Source organism: Panulirus ornatus, chromosome 5 (genome assembly GCF_036320965.1).
Source record: "Panulirus ornatus isolate Po-2019 chromosome 5, ASM3632096v1, whole genome shotgun sequence".
Lineage (NCBI taxonomy): Eukaryota > Metazoa > Arthropoda > Malacostraca > Decapoda > Palinuridae > Panulirus > Panulirus ornatus.
Window position 1 is genome coordinate 43,963,225 of NC_092228.1, and position 24,314 is coordinate 43,987,538.

Sequence of the window (24,314 nt, forward strand, 5' to 3'; positions counted from 1 at the left end):
GAGAAATAATGACGGAGTATGTGTATGACTGGGTGTAATTTGTGATATGAAGAGGAAAGTTTGCGTGAGCTATTCCACTCTTTGCTAAAAGTTATGTTGGATATTTATCATTGTTGATTGACATATATGAAACTACTTTGCATGATTAAATGTGATATTTCTTAATCATCTCTAGCGTCAGTGGCGTCACAGATTACTTTGCTGGTACAGAAGAAGAGGGTTTTGAAGTTGTGCGGGATATTGTTGCCACACTTAATGTTAACCAAGTCTCTCCTGCACCATTAGACTCTGAAGAGCTGCCCATGAAGGCTGATGTATTAGATGGTAATTTTTGTGTTTCTTTTATTTTTGGATGTTTTAACATTGCATAGATAAATGTTTGTCATTTTATATTACTGAAAATGGCATTGCAGCATAGTGTAAATTAGCTGTAGAGTTATAAGCTTATCTCAGCAGTGTAAGTTATTAGCTTAGCTCAGCAGTTTATCAAAATGTTGCATCATTTTATGGCTCAAATATTGATAGTCTTCCTTTTTCTTTGGCTTTCAAGGTTTACATTATTTTGTTAATTTTTTAGACTCGTTAGATTTCTTTTTTTTCTTTTTAGTATCATTTTAAACATTTAGTTACTCTGAATTCATTTTATTGATTTTCAGCTCTGAGTGGGATACCATCCATAGACCGAAGCAAACTTTATGCGGTGATTGGGAGGATTGTGGATGGTGGAAGATTTCGAGAATTTAAGGAGCTATATGGAATTAACCTAATAACAGGATATGCTTTTGTTGAGGGGTAAGAATATATTCTGTAATGAGTGATTTTTGTGCCCCTTTTTTAGTAGCCAAGACTTGCTTTTCCATGTCAGTTGGAGGAGAAGCTACATGCTGAATGATTTTTTTACACACATATATATATATATATACCTATTTGAGTCTGCTGCCTTGGTGGTGTGGCATCTGGAACAAACAAACAATGGTCTCATTTGTACATCTCTGCCTACCATCACAGCCAAACCCAGCAACCTATTCCATGATTTACGTTAACTGCTTTACATGCCATGATTCAGCACACTGACAGTACATCCCCTCCTCAGTACACCTCTTACCCTCCTGAATGTTCAAGTCTCAGTATCCCAAAGCCTCCTTCAGTCCATCCTTCCAACTCTTTCTTGGATTCACCATTCCTCTTAGTTTCTACCCCTTGCTATGACACTGACCTGAAAAGTTAAGACTATACTACAAGTATGTCCCAACTTACTTCAGGTAGACTACTGCAAATGTTGATAACACTCCCGTCTTCGGTAATCCACTGCCCATGTGTATAGTAACATAGGAGGCAGAAAGGCTCTACATATTTTTCAGCTTCTCTGAAGGAAGTATTTTTTGGGTAGAAAACCCATTCAAGCTTTGCAGCTTTTAGCTAATACTTTACTGAAAGTGATACTGGTAAAATAAAGAGCAGTCATAGCAAGAGATGACATGTCATATCTGTGCTGGCTTGAACAAAACTGCTTAATTTGCCCATGGTAAAGTCACTTAATTAAATTATGATGAATTCTTTGTTGTTTCAATGCAGGTATCTTCCAGGCAAGATGATCTCTGATCTCCCAGTACAATACATGGCCTAGATTTGAGTTTATTTTTATCACATCTTGACATTTGAGGGATGCATACCAATGAAGTTATTATTTGTGCTCTACAGTGGCTGTCACATTGCCCTTCCTGGCTCAGGTTGCTGTCTTTTCTTTTTGCCTCACACTTGGATTGCTAATATTCAGTCCACAGTTATATACATTCTTTTCATCATTTATATACATGACAACGTGGAACCGACTTACTTCTTTAACCAAAATTTTAGTTTTACATTGTTGAACATACAGAGGCTCCTGAAAATAATTCTACTGTAGTGTTGATTTGGAATGGTTCCATTAATTGAAGTGGGCTGAATAGTTCACAGGATCCCAATTAACTGTTATTAAATCACCAAAACTCATCCCACCAATAATAACACTGCTTCTAGACCCAGCAGTTTCTATTCTGCAGTTTTCACAATGTCTGATCCGGCCTAACCTCTGTTGAACAACATTTGTCTACTTTCTCACCTAATCTCTTGGGCAACTATCATACATATCTTTGAGAAAGGTGACCAAGAAGTTGCTCTGACTTAAACTGGCCAGTTTCTCTGTCGAGTGTTGTCTGTAAAACACTGGAAAAGGTAATCAGATAGCAAATCAATGACTGCTTGCAAAGGAAAAATTACAAAAGGGAAAACAACACAGATTTGGGAAAAGAGGTCATGTTTAATCAACTGGTTGAATTTAAAATTCACTAGAAACAACATTTTATGACTGAAGCCTGCATATAAATTTTCATTAGATCTTGCATAACCGAAACTGACTGGCATTTATATCAGATTAGTACTTTGTACTTAGCGGGAGACCAAATTGGAGGTGGAAGGATGGAGTGAAAAAGATTTTGAGCAATTGGAGCCTGAACATACAAGAAGGTGAAAGGCGTGCAAGGAATAGAGTGAATTGGAACGATGTGGTAAACTGGGGTTGACATGCTGTCAGTGGATTGAACCAGGGCACATGAAGTGTCTGCGATAAACCATGGAAAGGTGTGTGGGGCCTGGATGTGGAAAGGGAGCTGTGGTTTCGGTGCATTCCACAAGACAGCTAGTGACTGGGTGTAAATGAATGTGGCATTTTTGTCTTTTCCTAGCACTACCTCACAGGGTGGGGTGGGGGGGATGCTATTTCATGTGTGGCAGGGTGGTGACAGGAATGGATGAAGGCAGCAAGTATGAATAGGTACATGTGTATATATGTATATGTCTGTGTATGTTTATGTATATATACGTTGAAATGTGTAGGTATGCATGTGTGTGTGTGTGTGGGCGTTTATGTATACATATATGTTGGTGGGTTGTGCCATTCTTCGTCTGTTTCCTTGTGCTACCTCGCTAACGCGAGAGAAAGCGATTATGTATAATAAATATAAAATATAAATACTTAGCTCTTAATCACATTTTGTTTTTACAGGAGATGTGTTGGTGTCATAGGTAATGCTGGACCTCTGACATACCAGGATGGTCTTAAAGGTTCACACTTTGTACAGATATGTCAGCAGCGTCAGTTACCACTAATATTCTTACAGGTGAGATACAACCAGATATCAGCTGTATCTGCATGATGTTTACATGCGAGATACAAAATGTCAGATAGAACTCGTCTGTACCTGTAGAAGAGCTATTTCAACCAGAAAAAATTTAATTGCACTTAGTTGTGAGGTCAAATGTCAATGAATATGACCAGCAAGTCTAAAGTAAATACAGACCTGTTAGTGAAAAGAATAACGTTTGTTTTAAGCATATGTATCATCAGGCTTTTGTAAGGGCTAGATCGATCATAACATTATCATGTGAAGCAAAATTGAACAAATCTACACCCCAGGCAAAGGACCATTGGTACTAAGGAAAAAAAAACATGCAGCAACTATTTCTTGCATTAGATAGTGTATGTGCATAATTCTCATGCAAACAAATTAAGTGATGTTGATACAACTTAATATTTGAGAGGAAGATAATCAACTGTTGAAATGCATAGAAAAGATTCTTATTGTACTGCCCTGCATTAAGTTTTGGAAAAGATGACATAACTCACCAAGATAGAGATAGGAAAGAAGTCCAATGCTTGGCAAGTGTTTGCAGTACTTGTTGGACAGTGTGTGCTGGGGTTAGGTTGCAATACTGTTAAACATTAATATATGACCACTAGTGTTTGAACAAGATATGTGAAATGTTGTATCTCATACTTTGCCATCTAGGCATAGAAAGAATAGTCTTAAAAACGTTTTCTGCGCTAACATCTTTTTAAGCAATAGAGGAAAATTTCTCTTCAGGATTGGCCCATTCATTAAACCACAATAGATATCTTCGATCCCCAGGTTTAGGAAAATATCTTATCCCCCTGCCTTAAGGGTGAGGTAAATGCCTCTTACCCATTGTTAACCAGCACAGGTGGTAAAAGGATTTGGGATTGCCCTGGGTCCACTATCTTGCCAATAAAACAACCTCCACCCAGCAATGGTCATCATCCCCTGGTTGTCAGTTCTGACCAGTCTTATTTCCACTTCAGCTCTTGTTTATTGGCTTCTTTCGTACTTACTTGGGTAAGTATCCTCGTCAGACTTCCCTCGGTCACAGTGCATTATGTACCAGGTAATCCACTTTTTATTTACCTTGTCGAGGTTGTGGTTTCTGGTGTGTAAACATGAGATGTGTGCACCTGTTCTACAGTATGGCCAGTTTCTCTTTACATAGCATTCCATCTTGTGAACATCAGTTGTAGTGTTAGCATAGGCTGTACATTTACTTGTAAGTCCTTTAAGCCCTAAACTCTTTTTTTTTTATATTTCTTGGTTCTGTGTTATTTTTCCTCCATTAAAGACTTAAATTGTATAAGCCCCTTCCAAGGGACTAGAGTAGTGTTCTCCCAGAGTGATGATTCAAAGTCTCACCCAAGAGTTGTGCCACTCAGTGTTGGATATCAGTCGGTCAAGTCTCCATTTTAAGGGTTCTACCCCATTGACCTTGACTGATCTTTCAATAGATGCTTCATTCTAAACTATGCATTACCTTCCAAGTCATCCATCCTGTTATTATTTTTATATAACCCCAAGGACCCCTTTTCGAAGTTTCTGCAACCACAGACTTTCAACAGTTGTGTAATGACACAAAAATCTTATGTCAGTATGCTTGGCACTCAACTCTCTAATGGTCTCTTCACTTCATAACCAACCTCCAAACCTCAAATAGAAATAAAAACTGACTGTTGTCTCACATTTCAGCAGTTTGTATTCATAGATCTTGAGAATTATGAGGAAAGTCAGTATTTAAGGCCAAAGGATGATATCACCAAGTGGAAGTTTTGTATTGTCATGGGGTGAACCCAGGCTAAATCAATGTTATTACGTAATGCACCTAATAGGTGATTCAAAAGGGGTAACAGACATTATCTCACCAATAAAGGGGTTATGGGGTGTCAGAATACTGCTCTAGACAGTTTTCCATGCCTCAAAACTCACATATTTATTATATTCTTTACAGAACTCTGGGCCTGTTGAAGAACATCTGGCATTTACCAAAGGCTTAAGTACAGAAGACTTGTATCAAGCTACAAAGGGGAGAGCAGCTATGATAGGTGCAGTCTCCTGTGTCACTGTACCAAAGATTACAGTCAACATTGGTAACTGCCATGGAGATGATAACTATACAATGGTATGATTCTTTTTTGCCAAAATGGTTTGCAAAAAAATCTAAACATATCTTTGGATATACTAATACTGATAGATAATTAGGGCAGGTTGTGTCTTGAATGATGGATTCAAGTTGTTGTGGCTCGTAATCACTAAGCTCCTGGTGGCTGATCATTTAAGATATTATCCACTCATATTGGCAATTTACCTTCATATGTGGCAGAGTCTTTGTGTTTTTATCTCTGATATAAGGCATAGGCATGTTTTATTGTGGTTCACTATTTGTTCAGGTACAATTATCGTGTTTCAAAAAAGTTATCCTCATGTAATGCAGTGCATCAAATATGGAATGCTTCACATGTATCTGCAGTGACCTTGCTTCAGTTGATAATTGTGTTAAATTTTTCTCCTCAGTGTGGACCATCATTTTCCCCAAATTTCATCTTCTCTTGGCCTGGGTCAGATGTGACTCATACACTTAATCCTCCACCTGCACCTCCAAAACCTAAGGAAAATGAACCTGCTCTGAAGGTAAACACAGATATAGTTAATCTGTTTTCCTTGTAATGATTTTGCTCTTTAGAAATTTGCCCTTCAGTCTGCAGATGACAACCATTAAAGTATGGAGCCCAGATGATTTGCTTCCTGCAGTTTTTCTTTTTATGTCTGCTCACTTTTTTCTGCCCTCAGCACGGTAGCATTAGAAAGTGAGAAACAGAGCCTTTAATGAAATAACCTTATATAGCAGATCCTTCTGTCCTTTATACTGGAAAGAGATAATACAGGGAGGAGAAAATTTCCAGACCCCGACCTCCATGTCTCAGCATCACCTTTGCTGTACAGGAGATATGTAGGCAGAAATTTTTCTTATATGCATATATCCTAGCTGCCTTTCCCCCTTCAGCAAGGCACTATAAGAAAGAATCAGTCAGTAGTCTCATTTTCACCTGTTCTAGCATCTAGGTCTCGTGTAGAATATGTCAAAACCAGAAACTACCACACAACCAGAAAGAAAGAAATCCTATGAGAACCACCAGCTAGATGACTTAAAGTTAGATTGGATGAGAGGAGGTCAAAAGATAATTCAATACAAGTATTCATAATTATCAAACGCTTTAGTAATCTCAGTCTATGCAGCTATTAAATTAAGACTAGATGCAACTGATTTCCTTGTAGTAATAAATAAAAACTTCTGGGCAAACTTTTACTAAGAAAGAAGTGAAGTACTGTTTCTTCAACAGGCTTGTTAACTTATGGAAAGATATACCAGTAACTGCAATTGAAAGCAACACGATATATATTTTTAAGATCAGGCTTGACAAAGTTTACTTCATGTCTTTGAGTGACATTATTTTGCATCTCCTTAGTTACATATGAAGTTTACAGGTATTTCTCCTTAAGCTACCCATTTGCTTCCTAACTTTAACTACATTCATCTGTTTCTGATCTCTTCCACTGTCACAAGAGGACCCAGTGCTCTGTTGCTGTTTGCATTCCTATGTATATACACAGCCAAACCCCACAAGCTACCCCATGGTTTACCTTAAGCACTTCATATGCTTTGATTCAGTCTGCTGACAGCATGTTTCCTCCTGTACTACATTGCTCGAACACATTCAGTCCAATGCATGCTCCAGTTCCCCCAGATCCTCCTTTCACTCCATTCTTCTGTCTCCTCTTAGCTTTTCTTCAGATTGTGGGTTGTATAAAAAATAAAGCATCTGATAAAATGAAGCAAAATTGCACACAGCAGTAAAGATGAAATCTTCGAGTCATCAAAATTGTAAATGAAAGGGAAAAAAACGTCATGATGGAAAGAACGCGACAGGAAATGAACTTGCAAGTGCTAGTAACACAGTTATAGATTCAGCAGCAATTTCTGGTAAAGATAAAGATGTAACTAAACTGGTCTGGAAAGAATGAAAAGAAAAATGTGTCTAAGGCTAATGGGAAAAGATTCATATATAAGTGTGGACAGAATGAGGTAGTCTGTATAGGAAAGATAACCTGATGACAAAAACATCAGAAGTGTCTCAAGCTTACAGTGAGTACAAAGGAGGTTCTGTATAGGCTGCTGTGCTGTATAATATTACAAGATCTCTAAAATTTTAATTTTAATGATTTGATATACCTCACAGGCAGGCAAACAAAGAAAACCTCTATCAGCGTTCAACTTTCCTGTTGGTAGCTCCTTGTACCAGGCTTCACGAGTACTCATTGATGGTATCATTATTCCATCAGAAACCAGAAAGGTAGGTAGTGGAGGTCAAAGTATCTTGATGGCATTGAACTGTGTTTAAATGAAATTAACTGATGCAGGATGGAAATAAGAAGGCATATTTTTCTTTTTCAGATTGTGGCCCAGTGTCTACGAATTTGTCGGCAGCAAGAAAGTATGACCAATAGCCCAAAGGACTTCCCTGTTTTTAGGCTTTAAGAGTCTGAAATATATTTTTGTGATAAAACAGGATGGTTTGAGAGAAAGTTTGAATGTAAAGAACCTCAAGAAAGTGAAGTGATTTTGATACCTTCGATTGACCTTGGTAGCAGATGGAACTATAGAGGCTGAACAGAGTCATATGGTGTGAGAAGGAGCACAGGTCTTAGGTGCATTAAGGAGTTTGTGGAAGGAAAAGACTGTTGGTAAGGTACAGTGATCCTGACATCTTTGTATGTCTGGGAGTCTTGTTGCCCTAAACAGAAAAGAACAAAAGAGGGGGCATGTTGGAGATGAAATGCCTGGAGACAGTATGTAGCAGGCTGATTACATAAGAAATTACAGTGTAAGAGAAAGGTGTGGCATTGAGCAGAGTATGACTGATAGAACTGGCTGGGATGTACTGCAATGGCTTGGCCTTATGGAGAGTATGATGGACGAGAAGCAAGGGAGACATGGAAACCTAGAACAAGATGAAACAGGCTCTGGGTTATTTGAGCCTGAACATTCAGGAAGGTGAGAAGCATGCATGGGATTGATGAATTAGGGTGCTGTGGTTACAGCAGGCAATGTATTATCAGCAGACTGAATCATCTCATATGAAGCAATCATGTGACATCATGGAACAATCTGTGAAGCATGGCTGTATATGGGAAGCTTTTGTTTCCATACTTTATATACATGACAGCGAGAGAGTGGGTTTGATCAAGAGAGGCCATTGCTCATTGGCTCCTGCTGCTACCTCATTTGAGCAGGAAATGTTGACAGGTACGAAAAATGAAATTTAACTATGATTGATTTTATTGTTTTTTAGGATTAATGGTCTCCAGTATGATCATTTGAAGCAGTAGTATTTTGTAATGTGGAAGGAGTTGCTAAATGGGACCATTTAAAACTTGTATCATCTAATGATATTTTAGTAAGTTAGTTCATTATTGTTAAAAAGCAGCATTTTATTCTTGTACTTCCTATACAATATGGTAGGATTTGTTATGGGGTGTACAGTTTTTATATCGATGACAGATTTTTTGACAAAAAAGTTCAGTATGAATACATCCATAGTAGTGCTGACTGCTTTTTATGAATACATAATACTTTATCATAGAAGAAATCCTGTAATCTTTGTGTCAGTTATTATTTAGTTATTAAATGGTTACATTTCTGGCACGGATGATGTGATTCTTTGTAGCAGGCTTTCATGCCCTTCTCAGTGTTAACTAAAAACTGCTGATCACAGAAAAGTCGGCATTGGTGCTATTTACAATGCAATATCTTGAGTACAAATACTGTAGTATGGTTTGGAGATGGGGAGTAAATGAAATATAGCAATTGCTACCCCACAGATAAATGTTAAACTTTCAGAGAGATTGTTTTGTTGTGTGATCAAGCTACGTTTAAATTTTGATAGTTTTGGATTATAGTAGAACACTCATTTCTCTATTTTTTCATAATATGGGAATGATAAAACTGATGTAAGGGTTGCATTGTTATTTTCTCATGTATTAAAGTAGGCCTTGTGAAAGATAGTTTTAAGGAGAGATTTTGAGTCGTCGTTTTATTATACATTAATGCTGTGTATTTTCTTCCTGAGATTGTTGAAAACTTCATTGTTTCACTGAGGTGCAATCTATACAGATATCTTTGATCAGTCATGTATGTTTGGAATTATACATTATAATTTATGCATGGATATCAACTTGTTAATAACATGGACAGATTCTTTTTTGGAAGGATGCCAGCCTACTATGTGTGAAAGAAAATAAATTATTTCATTCTTATTCTTTCATAACTGATGGCTTGAAGAATTATGTACTGAATACTAAAACTCAGCAGATTTATGATAGAGTATTGTACATCTGCATTCAGCGGAAATGTTTTATGTTTCATAAAAAATCATACTGAATTACTAGTATATAAAATACATCAGCATCGTGGAAGTGTGAAATTCTCAAACAGTAGATATTTAAAAGAAAAAGGCAGGAGGTCAAGAGAAAGGTGCAAGAGGTGAAGAAGAGGGCAAATGAGAGTTGGGGTGAGAAAGTATCTTTAAATTTTAGGGAGAATAAAAAGATGTTTTAGAAGGAGGTAAATAAAATACGTAAGACAAGAGAACAAATGGGAACATCAGTGAAGGGGCTAATGGGAGGTAATAACAAGTAGTGTTGAAGTGAGAAGGAGATAGAGTGAGTATTTTGAAGCATTGTTGAATGTGTTTGATGATAGAGTGGCAGATATAGGCTGTTTTGGTCGAGGTGGTGTGCGAAGTGAGCGGGTCAAGGAGAATAGTTTGGTAAACTGAGAAGAGGTAGTGAAAGCTCTGCGGAAGATGAAAGCCAGCATGGCAGCAGGTTTGGATGGCATTGCAGAGGAATTTATTAAAAAAGGGGGTGACTGTATTGTTGACTGGTTGGTAAGGCTATTCAATTTCTGTATGGTTCATGGTGAAGTGCCTGAGGATTGGTGGAATGCATGCATATTGCCATTGTACGAAGGCAATTCGTACAAAGGGGATAAAGGTGGGTGTTCAAATTACAGAGGAATAATTTGATGAGTATTCCTGGGTAACTGTGTTTGGTAAAGTGTGTGAAAGAAGAAAGCTGAGAGTAAATATGAATAAGAGGAAGGTTATAAGGTTCAGTAAGGTTGAGGGACAAGTTAACTGGGATGTAAGTTTGAATGGAGAAAAACTGGAGGAAGTGAAGTGTTTTAAATACCTGGGAAAGGATTTAGCAGCAGATGGAACCATGGAAGCGGATGTGAGTCACGGTGGGGGACGGGGCGAAGGTTCTGGAGTGTACAAGAATGTGTGGAAGGTGAGAACATTATCTCGGAGAGCTAAAATGGTTATGTTTGAAGGAATAGTGGTTCCAACAATGTTATATGGTTACAAGGCATGAGCTACAGATAGGGTTGTGCGGAGGAGGGTGAATGTCTTGGAAGTGAAATGTTTAAGGACAATGTGTGGTGTGAGGTGGTTTGATCGAGTAAGTGATAAAAGGGTAAGAGAGATGTGTGGTAATAAAAAGTGTGTGGTTGAGAAAGCAGAAGAGGGTGTATTGAAATGGTTTGGTCACATAGGGAGAATGAGTGTGGAAAGATTGACAAAGAGGATATGGTTGTCAGAGGTGGAGGGAACGAGAAGTGGGAGACCAAACTGGAGGTGGAAGGATGGAGTGAAAAAGATTTTGAGCAATCGGGGCCTGAACATACAGGAGGGTGAAAGGCATGCAAGGAATGGAGTGAATTGGAATGATGTGGCATACCGGGGTCAACGTGCTGTCAATGGATTGAACCAGGGCATGTGAAGCATCTGGGGTGAACCATGGAAAGTTTTGTGGGGCCTGAATGTGGAAAGGAAGCTGTGGTTTCGGTGCATTGCACATGACAGCTAGAGACTGAGTGAGAACAAATGTGGCCTTTGTTGTCTTTTCCTAGCGCTACCTCATATATGCACAGCGACAGGAATGGACAAAGGCAACAAGTATGGATATGTACGTGTGTATATATGCGTATGTCTGTGTATGTATATGTATGTATACATTGAAATGTATAGTATGTATATGTGCTTGTGTGGGCATTTCATGTATATATACATGTGTATGTGGGTGGGTTGGGCATTCTATCGTCTGTTTCCTTGTGCTACCTCACAAATGCGAGAGACAGCGACTAAGTATAATTTTTTTTTTTTTTTTTTTTGTCGCTGTCTCCCGCATTTGCAAGGTAGCGCTTGTATAATATATTATTATTATTATTATTATTATTATCATTATTATTATTATTGTTAATTATTATCATTATTATTATTATTACTAAGAAAAACAAATGGATTTGTAAGTAGCATTTATGGATCTGGAGAAGGCATATGATAGAGATGCTCTGTGGAAGGTATTAAGAGTATATGGTGTGGGAGGCAAGTTGCTGGAAGCAGTGAAAAGTTTTTATCGAGGATGCAAAGCATGTGTACCGGTAGGAAGAGAGAAAAGTGAATGGTTCCAGGTGAATGTCGGTTTGCGGCAGAGGTGCGTGATGTCTCCATAGTTTTTTAATTTGTTTATGGATGGGATTGTTAGGGAGGTGAATGCAAGAGTTTTGGAGAGAGGGGCAAGTATGCAGTCTGTTGTGGAAGAGAGGACTTGGGAAGTGAGCCAGTTGTTGTTCACTGATGATACAGCGCTGGTGGCTGATTCGGGTGAGAAACTGCAGAAGCTGGTGACTGAGTTTGGTAAAGTGTGTGAAAGAAGAAAGCTGAGAATAAATGTGAATAAGAGCAAGGTGACTGTATTGTTGACTGGTTGGTAAGGTTATTTAATGTATGTATGACTCATGGTGAGGTGCCTGAGGATTGGCGGAATGCGTGCATAGTGCCATTGTACAAAGGCAAAGGGGATAAGAGTGAGTGCTCAAATTACAGAGGTATAAGTTTGTTGAGTATTCCTGGTAAATTATATGGGAGGGTATTGATTGAGAGGGTGAAGGCATGTACAGAGCATCAGATTGGGGAAGAGCAGTGTGGTTTCAGAAGTGGTAGAGGATGTGTGGATCAGGTGTTTGCTTTGAAGAATGTATGTGAGAAATACTTAGAAAAGCAAATGGATTTGTATGTAGCATTTATGGATCTGGAGAAGGCATATGATAGAGTTGATAGAGATGCTCTGTGGAAGGTATTAAGAATATATGGTGTGGGAGGCAAGTTGTTAGAAGCAGTGAAAAGTTTTTATCGAGGATGTAAGGCATGTGTACGTGTAGGAAGAGAGGAAAGTGATTGGTTCTCAGTGAATGTAGGTTTGCGGCAGGGGTGTGTGATGTCTCCATGGTTGTTTAATTTGTTTATGGATGGGGTTGTTAGGGAGGTAAATGCAAGAGTCTTGGAAAGAGGGGCAAGTATGAAGTCTGTTGGGGATGAAAGAGCTTGGGAAGTGAGTCAGTTGTTGTTCGCTGATGATACAGCGCTGGTGGCGGATTCATGTGAGAAACTGCAGAAGCTGGTGACTGAGTTTGGTAAAGTGTGTGGAAGAAGAAAGTTAAGAGTAAATGTGAATAAGAGCAAGGTTATTAGGTACAGTAGGGTTGAGGGTCAAGTCAATTGGGAGGTGAGTTTGTATGGTGAAAAACTGGAGGAAGTGAAGTGTTTTAGATATCTGGGAGTGGATCTGTCAGCGGATGGAACCATGGAAGCGGAAGTGGATCATAGGGTGGGGGAGGGGGCGAAAATTTTGGGAGCCTTGAAAAATGTGTGGAAGTCGAGAACATTATCCCGGAAAGCAAAAATGGGTATGTTTGAAGGAATAGTAGTTCCAACAATGTTGTATGGTTGCGAGGCGTGGGCTATGGATAGAGTTGTGCGCAGGAGGATGGATGTGCTGGAAATGAGATGTTTGAGGATAATGTGTGGTGTGAGGTGGTTTGATCGAGTAAGTAACGTAAGGGTAAGAGAGATGTGTGGAAATAAAAAGAGCGTGGTTGAGAGAGCAGAAGAGGGTGTTTTAAAATGGTTTGGGCACATGGAGAGAATGAGTGAGGAAAGATTGACCAAGAGGATATATGTGTCGGAGGTGGAGGGAACGAGGAGAAGAGGGAGACCAAATTGGAGGTGGAAAGATGGAGTGAAAAAGATTTTGTGTGATCGGGGCCTGAACATGCAGGAGGGTGAAAGGAGGGCAAGGAATAGAGTGAATTGGAGCGATGTGGTATACAGGGGTTGACGTGCTGTCAGTGGATTGAATCAAGGCATGTGAAGCGTCCGGGGTAAACCATGGAAAGCTGTGTAGGTATGTATATTTGTGTGTGTGGACGTGTGTATGTACATGTGTATGGGGGGGGGTTGGGCCATTTCTTTCGTCTGTTTCCTTGCGCTACCTCGCAAACGCGGGAGACAGCGACAAAGTATAAAAAAAAAAAAAAAAAAAAAAAAAAAAAAAAAAAAAAAAAAAGAGCAAGGTTATTAGGTACAATAGGGTTAAGGGACAAGTCAAATGGGAGGTAAGTTTGACTGGAGAAACACTGGAGGAAGTGAAGTGTTTTAGATATCTGGGAGTGGATTTGGCAGCAGATGGAACCATGGAAGCAGAAGTGAGTCACAGGGTGGGGGAGGGAGCGAAGGTTCTGGGAGCGTTGAAGAATGCGTGGAAGGTGAGAACATTGTCTCAGAAAGCAAAAATGGGTATGTTTGAAGGAATAAAGGTTCCAACAATGTTATATGGTTGCGAGGCATGGGCTATAGATTAGGTTGTGCAGAGGAGGGTGGATGTGTTGGAAATGAGATGTCTGAGGACAATATGAGGTGTGAGGTGGTTTGACCGAGTAAGTAATGAAAGGGTGAGAGAGATGAGTGGTAATAAAAGCAGTTTGGTTGAGAGAGCAGAAGAGGGTGTATTGAAATGGTTTGGTCACATGGAGAGAATGAGTGAGAAAAGATTGACAAAGAGGAAATATGTGTCAGAGTGGTAATAAAAAGAGTGTGGTTGAGAGAGCAGAAGAGGGTGTATTGAAATGGTTTGCTCACATGGAAAGAATGAGTGAGGAAAGATTAACAAAGAGGATATATGTGTCAGAGGTGGAGAGAACGAGGAGAAGTGGGAGACCGAACTGGAGGTGGAAAGATGAAGTGAAAAAGATTTTGAGCGATCAAGGCCTGAACATACAGGAGGGTGAAAGGCGTGCAAGGAATAGAGTGAATTGGAACGATGTGGTATACACGAGTCGACATGCTGTCAATGGATTGAACCAAGGCATGTGAAGCGTCTGGGGTAAACCATGGAAAGTTTTGTGGGGCCTGGATGTAGAAAGGGAGCTGTGGTTTCGGTGCATTATACATGACAGCTAGAGACAGAGTGTGAATGAATGTGGCCTTTGTTGTCTTTTTCCTAGCGCTACCTCGCGCGCGTGCAGGGGAGGGGGGTGTCATTTCAGGTGTGGCGGGGTGGCGACGGGAATGAATAAAGGCAGCAAGTATGAAGTATGTACATGTGTATACATATGTATACGTTGAAATGTATAGGTATGTATATGTGCGTGTGTGGACGTGTATGAATATACATGTTTATGTGGATGGGTTGGGCCATTCTTTCGTCTGTTTCCTTGTGCTACCTCGCTAACATGGGAGACAGCGACAAAGTATAATAAATAAAATAAAAATTATTATAATTATTACTGGAAGGTTGAGACATGCAGAGTATGAGCTAAGGGAGACTTACTAAGAGACTATACTTGACAGACAGAAGTGGAGGTAACAAGGGTATGGGGGGTTGACGATAAAGAGATTGACATACAGAGTGAAAACAGCTTTGAGTTATGGAGCCTGTACATACAAGAGGGGGCAAAATGGGCAGAGAAGAGAAAGAACTGGAGCAATGTGACATGAGGTCAACATGCTATCAGCAGACTGAAGTTAATTATCAGGGGAAACCTCAGAATGGTACATGGGGCTTTGCTTTGGATGGAAGCTCTTGTTTTGATGCATATTGCTTGACGAAGAGAGTGGACATGAATGGATGAAGTCCTAGAAATTTCTTTGCTTTCCATGGGGATTGTAAAGAAACAGTACTACTCAGGTATTTTTGGCATGCTGCAGAGTTACTAAGAGGGGTGGGAGCACTGAGAGCTGGAAAACATTCCTTCCCCTGTTAACTTTCAAAAAGGGAACAAAATAAGGGGCCAAGCACAGATTTTTTTTTCTTCAGATGAGCAATGGCCCTATTCACGCATTCAATTTGTACCTCCCATGTATAATGTACACAAACAAGATCCGCAATCCACAGCCAAGCCTCACCGAATTGGGCTGTTTCATGCGCCTTGGTTCGGCTTTTAACAGTACTTCACTCTTCAAATACCACACTGATCCAATGCATTCCATTTAATGCACATCATTCCCCCTCCTGAATGTTCAGATGCTGACACTCCAAAGCTTTCCCAACACTTTCTACTCAGTCTCCATCACCCATAATGTTAGACTGGAAGATGTTATATTTCCAAATATATCCAAACTATATACCACTAACACTGTACATTAGGAAAAGAAGCTCAACAGAAAAAAAAAACACTTTCTACATGCATTCCTATCACATTTGGAGCTGTCATATACATTATTCAACATCCACCATGCTCACTAAGAACTGGATCAAGCCAAGAAAGAGATGATAATATAACTATTTTTCATTACTTTTAAATTCCAATCTATCATTTTACAAAGGATTTTTCTTTTTGTGCCCCCATCACAGAATTTGTGGACTATGCCCACTTCAGGGTTAACCAGTCCTTCATTACTTATCCATATCAGCAAAGCATTTCAGTTATCTTTGGTCAGCCTTCTCAATCAAATTGAACTTATGACCTCACATTTCTTTAACACTGCCTTTTTTTACATCATCAGCCTGCCTCACATCATGGATCCTCAGACATATCCATCTCTGCTCTTGCAAATCTAGATCTCTCCACGTGCTCCACAAATACTTTGATGGAACGTTTGGTGCCAGTGCTGTAACATTCATTGTATAAACAGCAAGTGAATGGCACCCATCAACATGTCTCCCTGTGTCTTTGGCCATCCTTGGCCAGAAATACCTCAACCTAGTTTGCATTACTTTCCAATCTTTACCTGGATATGCACTCCCATGAACATCAAGCATAAATCAAAACATTATAGACAAAGTCTTGTGGAACCACGAGTTGACAGACTTCCCTACCTTGCAAACCACCTATCTAGAAAATGCAGGTCTACGTAACAAATTGTTCTGGATTAAGGGCTTTTGGGGAACAAACATCACACTGAAGGGTTCTTGGTTTTCCCCACTCATATATATATTTGGGCCTGTAATTGTGAATGAGGAACTTACTCCTCATCCGGACTATCATACTCAGGCAAGCACCAGTTGCCATTCTGGCTCTTCCTTACATATACTTAAAGGTGGGACTGAACTCCTGAATCATTTGATATCAAAACTCCAGCTTTCCTCTGATACTCCTACTCAGAGCATAATCAGTTAAAACATTGATTGGTAACTATAACTCAAAGCCCTAAAATGCTCAAATACCCAAAAGCCTCCAACTTAGTGGTTACATAACTTGATTCTGCCTCTTAGATACTTATGTACACAGCTTCTAGTTGACAGCTTTCTATCACACCTATGCCCTGACCCTGGAGCATCAATTGATGTAGCAGACTGCTATACACAACTGGGAAACCCAAGGAACAGAAGTTGAAGTCTCTCAAATCGTTCTTGTTGTGCTGTACTTCACACAAATGTTAGTTGTTCTTGGGCAGGTCTGTTAATGACCTGACTCTCCTTGCAAGATTGCTAAAAACGCCCTATGCAATCATGCTCAATCTACGAAATATCTGACACTGTCCAACGTCTTCAGGATGGGAAAAGGGTCACAGCTCTTACATGACCTAAAAGCTCCAGCTGTTTCCAAAGGAACCTGCATTAAGTAAGCTTAACCTTTAGTCCTCCTTGTTCTAGCCTTTGGAAGTTAGAACACCAGCTTTTTTTTCTCAAAGTGATGACTAACACAGACACCACAAAGAAGCAATCTATAAGTCCCTGAAAAACGGTATTCATCAAGGGCAACAGTGGTGGGGAATTACTCGACCCAAAGAGCATCTAAACATGAAAGACGTTCCTTAAATGTAAGCAGCCTATACACTCTATCCCGCCTTGTTCATCAGCCAAAACTATTGCAGAGATTCTGCATCAAGGTTGGAAAAGGGAAATGGTCTAGCATACTTAATATTAAGCACCAACTTCAACAGAACTAGAATAGGTCTATACTCATGAAGGCCTAATATCTTAAACTCTATAATCATTCATATACTCTCAGCATTTGCAAAATTGCTTTTATATAAATGCATGTTCGCCTGAGTGGAGTTTTAGGGTGTATCGGGAGGGTAGTAAGTTGATGCTTGTTGGGTCGCTGTATGGTCAAGATGACCATATTGCTCTTATTTCAAAGATTTACAATTAGTCACTCGTAATCGAAGCTTGGAGAATTAGCTGTTCAACAGGTCAGATAGCAACTTGTAAGATAGGAGGATTTCTAGGACCTCTCATGGTATCAAGTCCTGGAATATCTAAATATGGGTCGGATCTCATTTTCATGGCCCCTCAAAGCTATCCGGTCCTAGAATGATTCAAGGGACCAAGCCTATCCGATCCTGGAATGATTCAAGGGACCAAGGCAATCCAGTCCTGGAATGATTCAAGGAAAAGCAGATGGCCAAAGAGGCTAACGAGACTCGGGATCATTTAAGGAAAGTTGGGTCTTCTCATTTTGGGATGAGGCTATCAAGACTTGGGATCATTTAAGGAAAGTTGGGTCTTCTCATTTGGGATGAAGCTATCGAGATCAGGGATCATTTAAGGAAAGCTGGGTCTTCTCATTTGGGATGAGGCTATCGAGACCAGGGAACATTTGAGGAAAGTTAGGGCTTCTCATTTGGGATGAGGCTATCGAGACCAGGGAACATTTGAGGAAAGTTGGGTCTGCTCATTTGGGACAAGGCTATTGAGATCAGGGGTCACCTAAGGAAAGTTGGGTTTTCTCATTTGAGATGAAGCTATCAAGATCAGGGATCATTTAAGGGAAAGTGGGTTTTCTCAGTTTGGGACGAGGCTATCAATACTCGGGATCATTTAAGGAAAGTTGAGTCTTCTCATTTTGAGACAAGGCTATTGAGATCATTCAAGGAAGGGTGGGTCTTCTTATTTTGGGGACCATTAAACTAACAGGCCTTAGGGCCTAGATACCTTTCCTAACTATAACACTATGTCCCTCAGTGTCATGTCTAAATATAATTTGCCCACGGAGATCCATATACAATAATACCAAAGAATCCTTATAAAAAATCACACACACACACACATATATATATATATATATATATATATATATATATATATATATATATATATATATATATATATATAATATATAAAATTATATTATCCCTGGGGATAGGGGAGAAAGAATACTTCCCACGCATTCCTCGCATGTCATAGAAGGCGACTAAAGGGGACAGGAGTGGGGCGCTGGAAACCCTCCCCTCCTTGTATTTTAACTTTCTAGATGGGGAAACAGAAGAAGGAGTCACATGGGGAGTGCTCATCCTCCTCGAAGGCTCAGATTGTGTGTGCATGTAACCAAGATGAGAGAAAAGGAGAGATAGGTAGTATGTTTGAGGAAAGGAACCTGGATGTTTTGGCTCTGAGTGAAACGAAGCTCAAGGGTAAAGGGGAAGAGTGGTTTGGGAATGTCATGGGAATAAAGTCAGGGGTTAATGAGAGGACAAGAGCAAGGGAAGGAGTACCACTACTCCTGAAACAGGAGTGGTGGGAGTATGTGATAGAGTGTAAGAAAGTAAACTCTAGATTGATATGGATAAAACTGAAAGTGGATAGAGAGAGATGGGTAATTATTGGTCCATATGCACCTGAGCATGAGAAGAAAGATCATGAGAGGAAAGTGTTTTGGGAGCAGCTGAGTGAGTGTGTTAGTAGTTTTGATGCACGAGACTGGGTTATAGTGATGGGTGATTTGAATGCAAAGGTGAGTAATGTGGCAGTTGAGGGAATAAGTGGTGTACATGGGGTGTTCAGTGTTGTAAACGGATATGGTGAAGAGCTTGCAGATTTATGTGCTGAAAAAGGACTGGTGATTGGAAATACCTGGTTCAAAAAGAGAGATATACATAAGTATACGTATGTAAGTAGGAGAGATGGCCAGAGAGCGTTACTGGATTACATGTTAATTGATAGGCACGCGAAAGAGAGACTTCTGAATGTTAATGTGCTAAGAGGTGCAACTGGAGGGATGTCTGATCATTATCTTGTGGAGGCAAAGGTAAAGATTTGTAGACGTTTTCAGAAAGGAAGAGAGAATGTTGGGGTGAAGAGAGTGGTGAGAGTAAGTGAGCTTGGGAAGGAGACTTGTGCGAGGAAGTACCAGGAGAGACTGAGTACAGAAAGGAAAAAGGTGAGAACAAATGATGTAAGAAGAGTGGGGAGGAATGGGATGTATTTAGGGAAGCAGTGATGGCTTGCGCAAAAGATGCTTGTGGCATGAGAAGCGTGGGAAGTGGGCATATTAGAAAGGGTAGTGAGTGGTGGGATGAAGAAGTAAGTGGTGGGATGAAGAAGTAAGAGTATTAAAGAAAGAGAAGAGAGAGGCATTTGGACGATTTTTGCAGGGAAATAATGCAAATGACTGGGAGATGTATAAAAGAAAGAGGCAGGAGGTCAAGAGAAAGGTGCAAGAGGTGAAAAAGAGGGCAAATGAGAGTTGGAGTGAGAGAGTATCATTAAATTTTAGGGAGGATAAAAAGATGTTTTGGAAGGAGGTAAATAAAGTGTGTAAGACATGGGAACAAATGGGAACTTCAGTGAAGGGGGCTAATGGGGAGGTGATAACAAGTAGTAGTGATGTGAGAAGGAGATGGAGTGAGTATTTTGAAGGTTTGTTAAATGTGTTTGATGATAGAGTAGCAGATACAGGGTGTTTTGGTCGAGGTGGTGTGCAAAGTGAGAGGGTTAAGGAGAATGATTTGGTAAACAGAGAAGAGATAGTAAAAGCTTTGCGGAAGATGAAAGCCGGCTAGGCAGCGGGTTTGGATGGTATTGCAGTGGGGGTGACTGTACTGTTGACTGGTTGGTAAGGTTATTTAATGTATGTATGATTCATGTTGAGGTGCCTGAGGATTGGTGGAATGCTTGCATAGTACCATTGTACAAAGGCAAAGGGGATAAAAGTGAGTGCTGCGAAAGACAACAAAGGCCACATTTGTTCACACTCAGTCTCTAGCTGTCATGTATAATGCACTGAAACCACAGCTCCCTTTCCACATCCAGGCCCCATGAAAATTTCCATGGTTTACCCCAGACGCTTCACATGCCCTGGTTCAATCCATTGACAGCATGTCGACCCCGGTATACCACTTCGATCCGATTCACTCTAATCCTTGCATGCCTTTCACCCTCCTGCATGTTCAGGCCCCAATCGCTCAAAATCTTTTTCACTCCATCTTTCCACCTCCAATTTGGCTTCCCACTTCTCCTCATTCCCTCCACCTCTGACACATATATCCTCTTTGTCAATTTTTCCTCATTCATTCTCTCCATGTGACCAAACCATTTCAATACACCCTCTTCTGCTCTCTCAAACACACTCTTTTATTACCAAACCTCTCTCTTACCCTTTCATTACTTACTCAATCAAACCACCTCACACCACATATTGTCCTCAAACATCTCATTTCCACCACATCCATCCTCCTCTGCACAACTCTATCTACAGCCCATGCCTCGCAACCATATAACATTGTTAAAACCACTAATCCTTCAAACATACCCATTTTTGCTCTCCGAGATAATGTTCTCGCCTTACACACATTTTTCAACGCTCCCAAAACTTTCGACCCCTCCCCCACCCTGTGACTCACTTCCCCTTCCATGGTTCCATCCACTGCCAAATCCACTCCCAGATATCTAAAACACTTCACTTCCTCCAGTTTTTCTCCATTCAAACTTATCTCCTGATTGACTTGTCCCTCAACTCTACTGTACCTAATAACCTTGCTCTTATTCACATTTACTCTCAGCTTTCTTTTCATACACTTTACCAAACTCAGTCACCAGTTTCTGCAGGTTCTCACACGAATCAGCCACCAGCGCTGTATCATCAGCGAACTGACGCACTTCCCAAGCCCTCTCATACACAACAAACTCGATACTTGCCCCTCTCTCCAAAACTCTTGCATTCACCTCCCTAACAACCCCATCCATAAACAAATCAAACAACCATGGAGACATCACACACCCCTGCCGCAAACCGACATTCACTGAGAACCAATCACTTTCCTCTCTTCCTACTCATACACAGAGAGGAAAGTGATTGGTTCTCGGTGAATATATATATATATATATATATATATATATATATATATATATATATATATATATATATATATATATATATATATATATTCATACTACTTGCCATTTCCCGCGTTAGCGAGGTAGCGTTAAGAGAGGACTGAGCCTTTGAGGGAATATCCTCACTTGACCCCCTTCTCTGTTCCTTCTTTTGGAAAATTAAAAAAGAGAGGGGAGGATTTTCAGCTCCCCGTTCCCCTCCCTTTTAGTCGCCTTCTACGACACGCACGCACACCTTCATAGAACATACAAACCTCCAACAGCCAGGATCGAACCCGGGACCCCCGTGCCATAGACGGGAGTACTACCGCTAGGCTCCCGCGGTGTGTGTGTGTGTATATATATATATGTATATATATATGCCTTACATCCTCGATAAAAACTTTTCACTGCTTCTAACAACTTTCCTCCCACACCATATATTCTTAATACCTTCCACAGAGCATCTCTATCAACTCTATCATATGCCTTCTCCAGATCCATAAATGCTACATACAAATCCATTTGCTTTTCTAAGTATTTCTCACATACATTCTTCAAAGCAAACACCTGATCCACACATCCTCTACCACTTCTGAAACCGCACTGCTCTTCCCCAATCTGATGCTCTGTACATGCCTTCACCCTCTCAATCAATACCCTCCCATATAATTTACCAGGAATACTCAACAAACTTATACCTCTGTAATTTGAGCACTCACTCTTATCCCCTTTGCCTTTGTACAATGGCACTATGTACGCATTCCGCCAATCCTCAGGCACCTCACCATGAGTCATACATACATTAAATAACCTTACCAACCAGTCAACAATACAGTCACCCCCCTTTTTAATAAATTCCACTGCAATACCATCCAAACCTGCTGCCTTGCCGGCTTTCATCTTCCGCAAAGCTTTTACTACCTCTTCTCTGTTTACCAAATCATTTTCCCTAACCCTCTCACTTTGCACACCACCTCGACCAAAACACCCTATATCTGCCAATCTGTCATCAGACACATTCAACAAACCTTCAAAATACTCATTCCATCTCCTTCTCACATCACCGCTACTTGTTATCACCTCCCCATTTACGCCCTTCACTGAAGTTCCCATTTGCTCCCTTGTCTTACGCACCCTATTTACCTCCTTCCAGAACATCTTTTTATTCTCCCTAAAATTTACTGATAGTCTCTCACCCCAACTCTCATTTGCCCTTTTTTTCACCTCTTGCACCTTTCTCTTGACCTCCTGTCTCTTTCTTTTATACTTCTCCCACTCAATTGCATTTTTTCCCTGCACAAATCGTCCAAATGCCTCTCTCTTCTCTTTCACTAATACTCTTACTTCTTCATCCCACCACTCACTACCCTTTCTAAACAGCCCACCTCCCACTCTTCTCATGCCACAAGCATCTTTTGCGCAATCCATCACCGATTCCCTAAATACATCCCATTCCTCCCCCACTCCCCTTACTTCCATTGTTCTCACCTTTTTCCATTCTGTACACAGTCTCTCCTGGTACTTCCCCACACAGGTCTCCTTCCCAAGCTCACTCACTCTCACCACCTTCTTCACCCCAACATTCACTCCTCTTTTCTGAAAACCCATACTAATTTTCACCTTAGCCTCCACAAGATAATGGTCAGACATCCCTCCAGTTGCACCTCTCAGCACATTAACATCCAAAAGTCTCTCTTTCGCACGCCTGTCAATTAACACGTAATCCAATAACGCTCTCTGGCCATCTCTCCTACTTACATAAGTATACTTATGTATATCTCGCTTTTTAAACCAGGTATTCCCAATCATCAGTCCTTTTTCAGCACATAAATCTACAAGCTCTTCACCATTTCCATTTACAACACTGAACACCCCATGCATACCAATTATTCCCTCAACTGCCACATTACTCACCTTTGCATTCAAATCACCCATCACTATAACCCGGTCTCGTGCATCAAAACCGCTAACACACTCATTCAGCTGCTCCCAAAACACTTGCCTCTCATGATCTTTCTTCTCATGCCCAGGTGCATATGCACCAATAATCACCCACCTCTCTCCATCAACTTTCAATTTTACCCATATTAATCGAGAATTTACTTTCTTACATTCTATCACATACTCCCACAACTCCTGTTTCAGGAGTATTGCTACTCCTTCCCTTGCTCTTGTCCTCTCACTAACCCCTGACTTCACTCCCCAGACATTTCCAAACCACTCTTCCCCTTTACCCTTGAGCTTCGTTTCACTCAGAGCCAAAACATCCAGGTTCCTTTCCTCAAACATACTACCTATCTCTCCTTTTTTCACATCTTGGTTACATCCACACACATTTAGGCACCCCACTCTGAGCCTTCGAGGAGGATGATCACTCCCCGCGTGACTCCTTCTTCTGTTTCCCATTTTAGAAAGTTAATACAAGGAGGGGAGGATTTCCGGCCCCCCGCTCCCGTCCCCTCTAGTCGCTTTCTACGACACGCGAGGAATACGTGGGAAGTATTCTTTCACCCCTATCCCCAGGGATAATATACATATATATATACATATACACACACACACACATACACACACCTACGCACATACACACACACACACACACATACATATATATACATATGAAAAATGTAAGAAACAATTTAGAGGAAAGTGATTGGTTCTCAGTGAATGTAGGTTTGCGGCAGGGGTGTGTGATGTCTCCATGGTTGTTTAATT

At 40.4% G+C, this 24,314-nt stretch overlaps 1 protein-coding gene and 1 long non-coding RNA gene across 4 annotated transcripts in view; one reads left to right on the plus strand and one right to left on the minus strand.

The window, feature by feature from the left end:
* Positions 1-9,387, plus strand: part of LOC139748745 (uncharacterized) — a 29,902-nt gene extending 20,515 nt beyond the window's left edge. For all 3 annotated transcript variants that reach the window (XM_071662165.1, XM_071662167.1, XM_071662166.1), the window contains 7 exons: positions 176-324; positions 657-792; positions 3,044-3,158; positions 5,110-5,280; positions 5,673-5,789; positions 7,397-7,510; positions 7,612-9,387. In XM_071662165.1, the coding sequence (XP_071518266.1) occupies positions 176-324; positions 657-792; positions 3,044-3,158; positions 5,110-5,280; positions 5,673-5,789; positions 7,397-7,510; positions 7,612-7,695 (886 nt within the window). In that variant the 3' untranslated portion in view covers positions 7,696-9,387. The remainder of the gene's footprint in view (positions 1-175; positions 325-656; positions 793-3,043; positions 3,159-5,109; positions 5,281-5,672; positions 5,790-7,396; positions 7,511-7,611) is intronic.
* Positions 1-24,314, minus strand: part of LOC139748747 (uncharacterized) — a 114,946-nt gene that overhangs the window by 9,057 nt on the left and 81,575 nt on the right. The gene's annotated exons all lie outside the window — the stretch shown is intronic.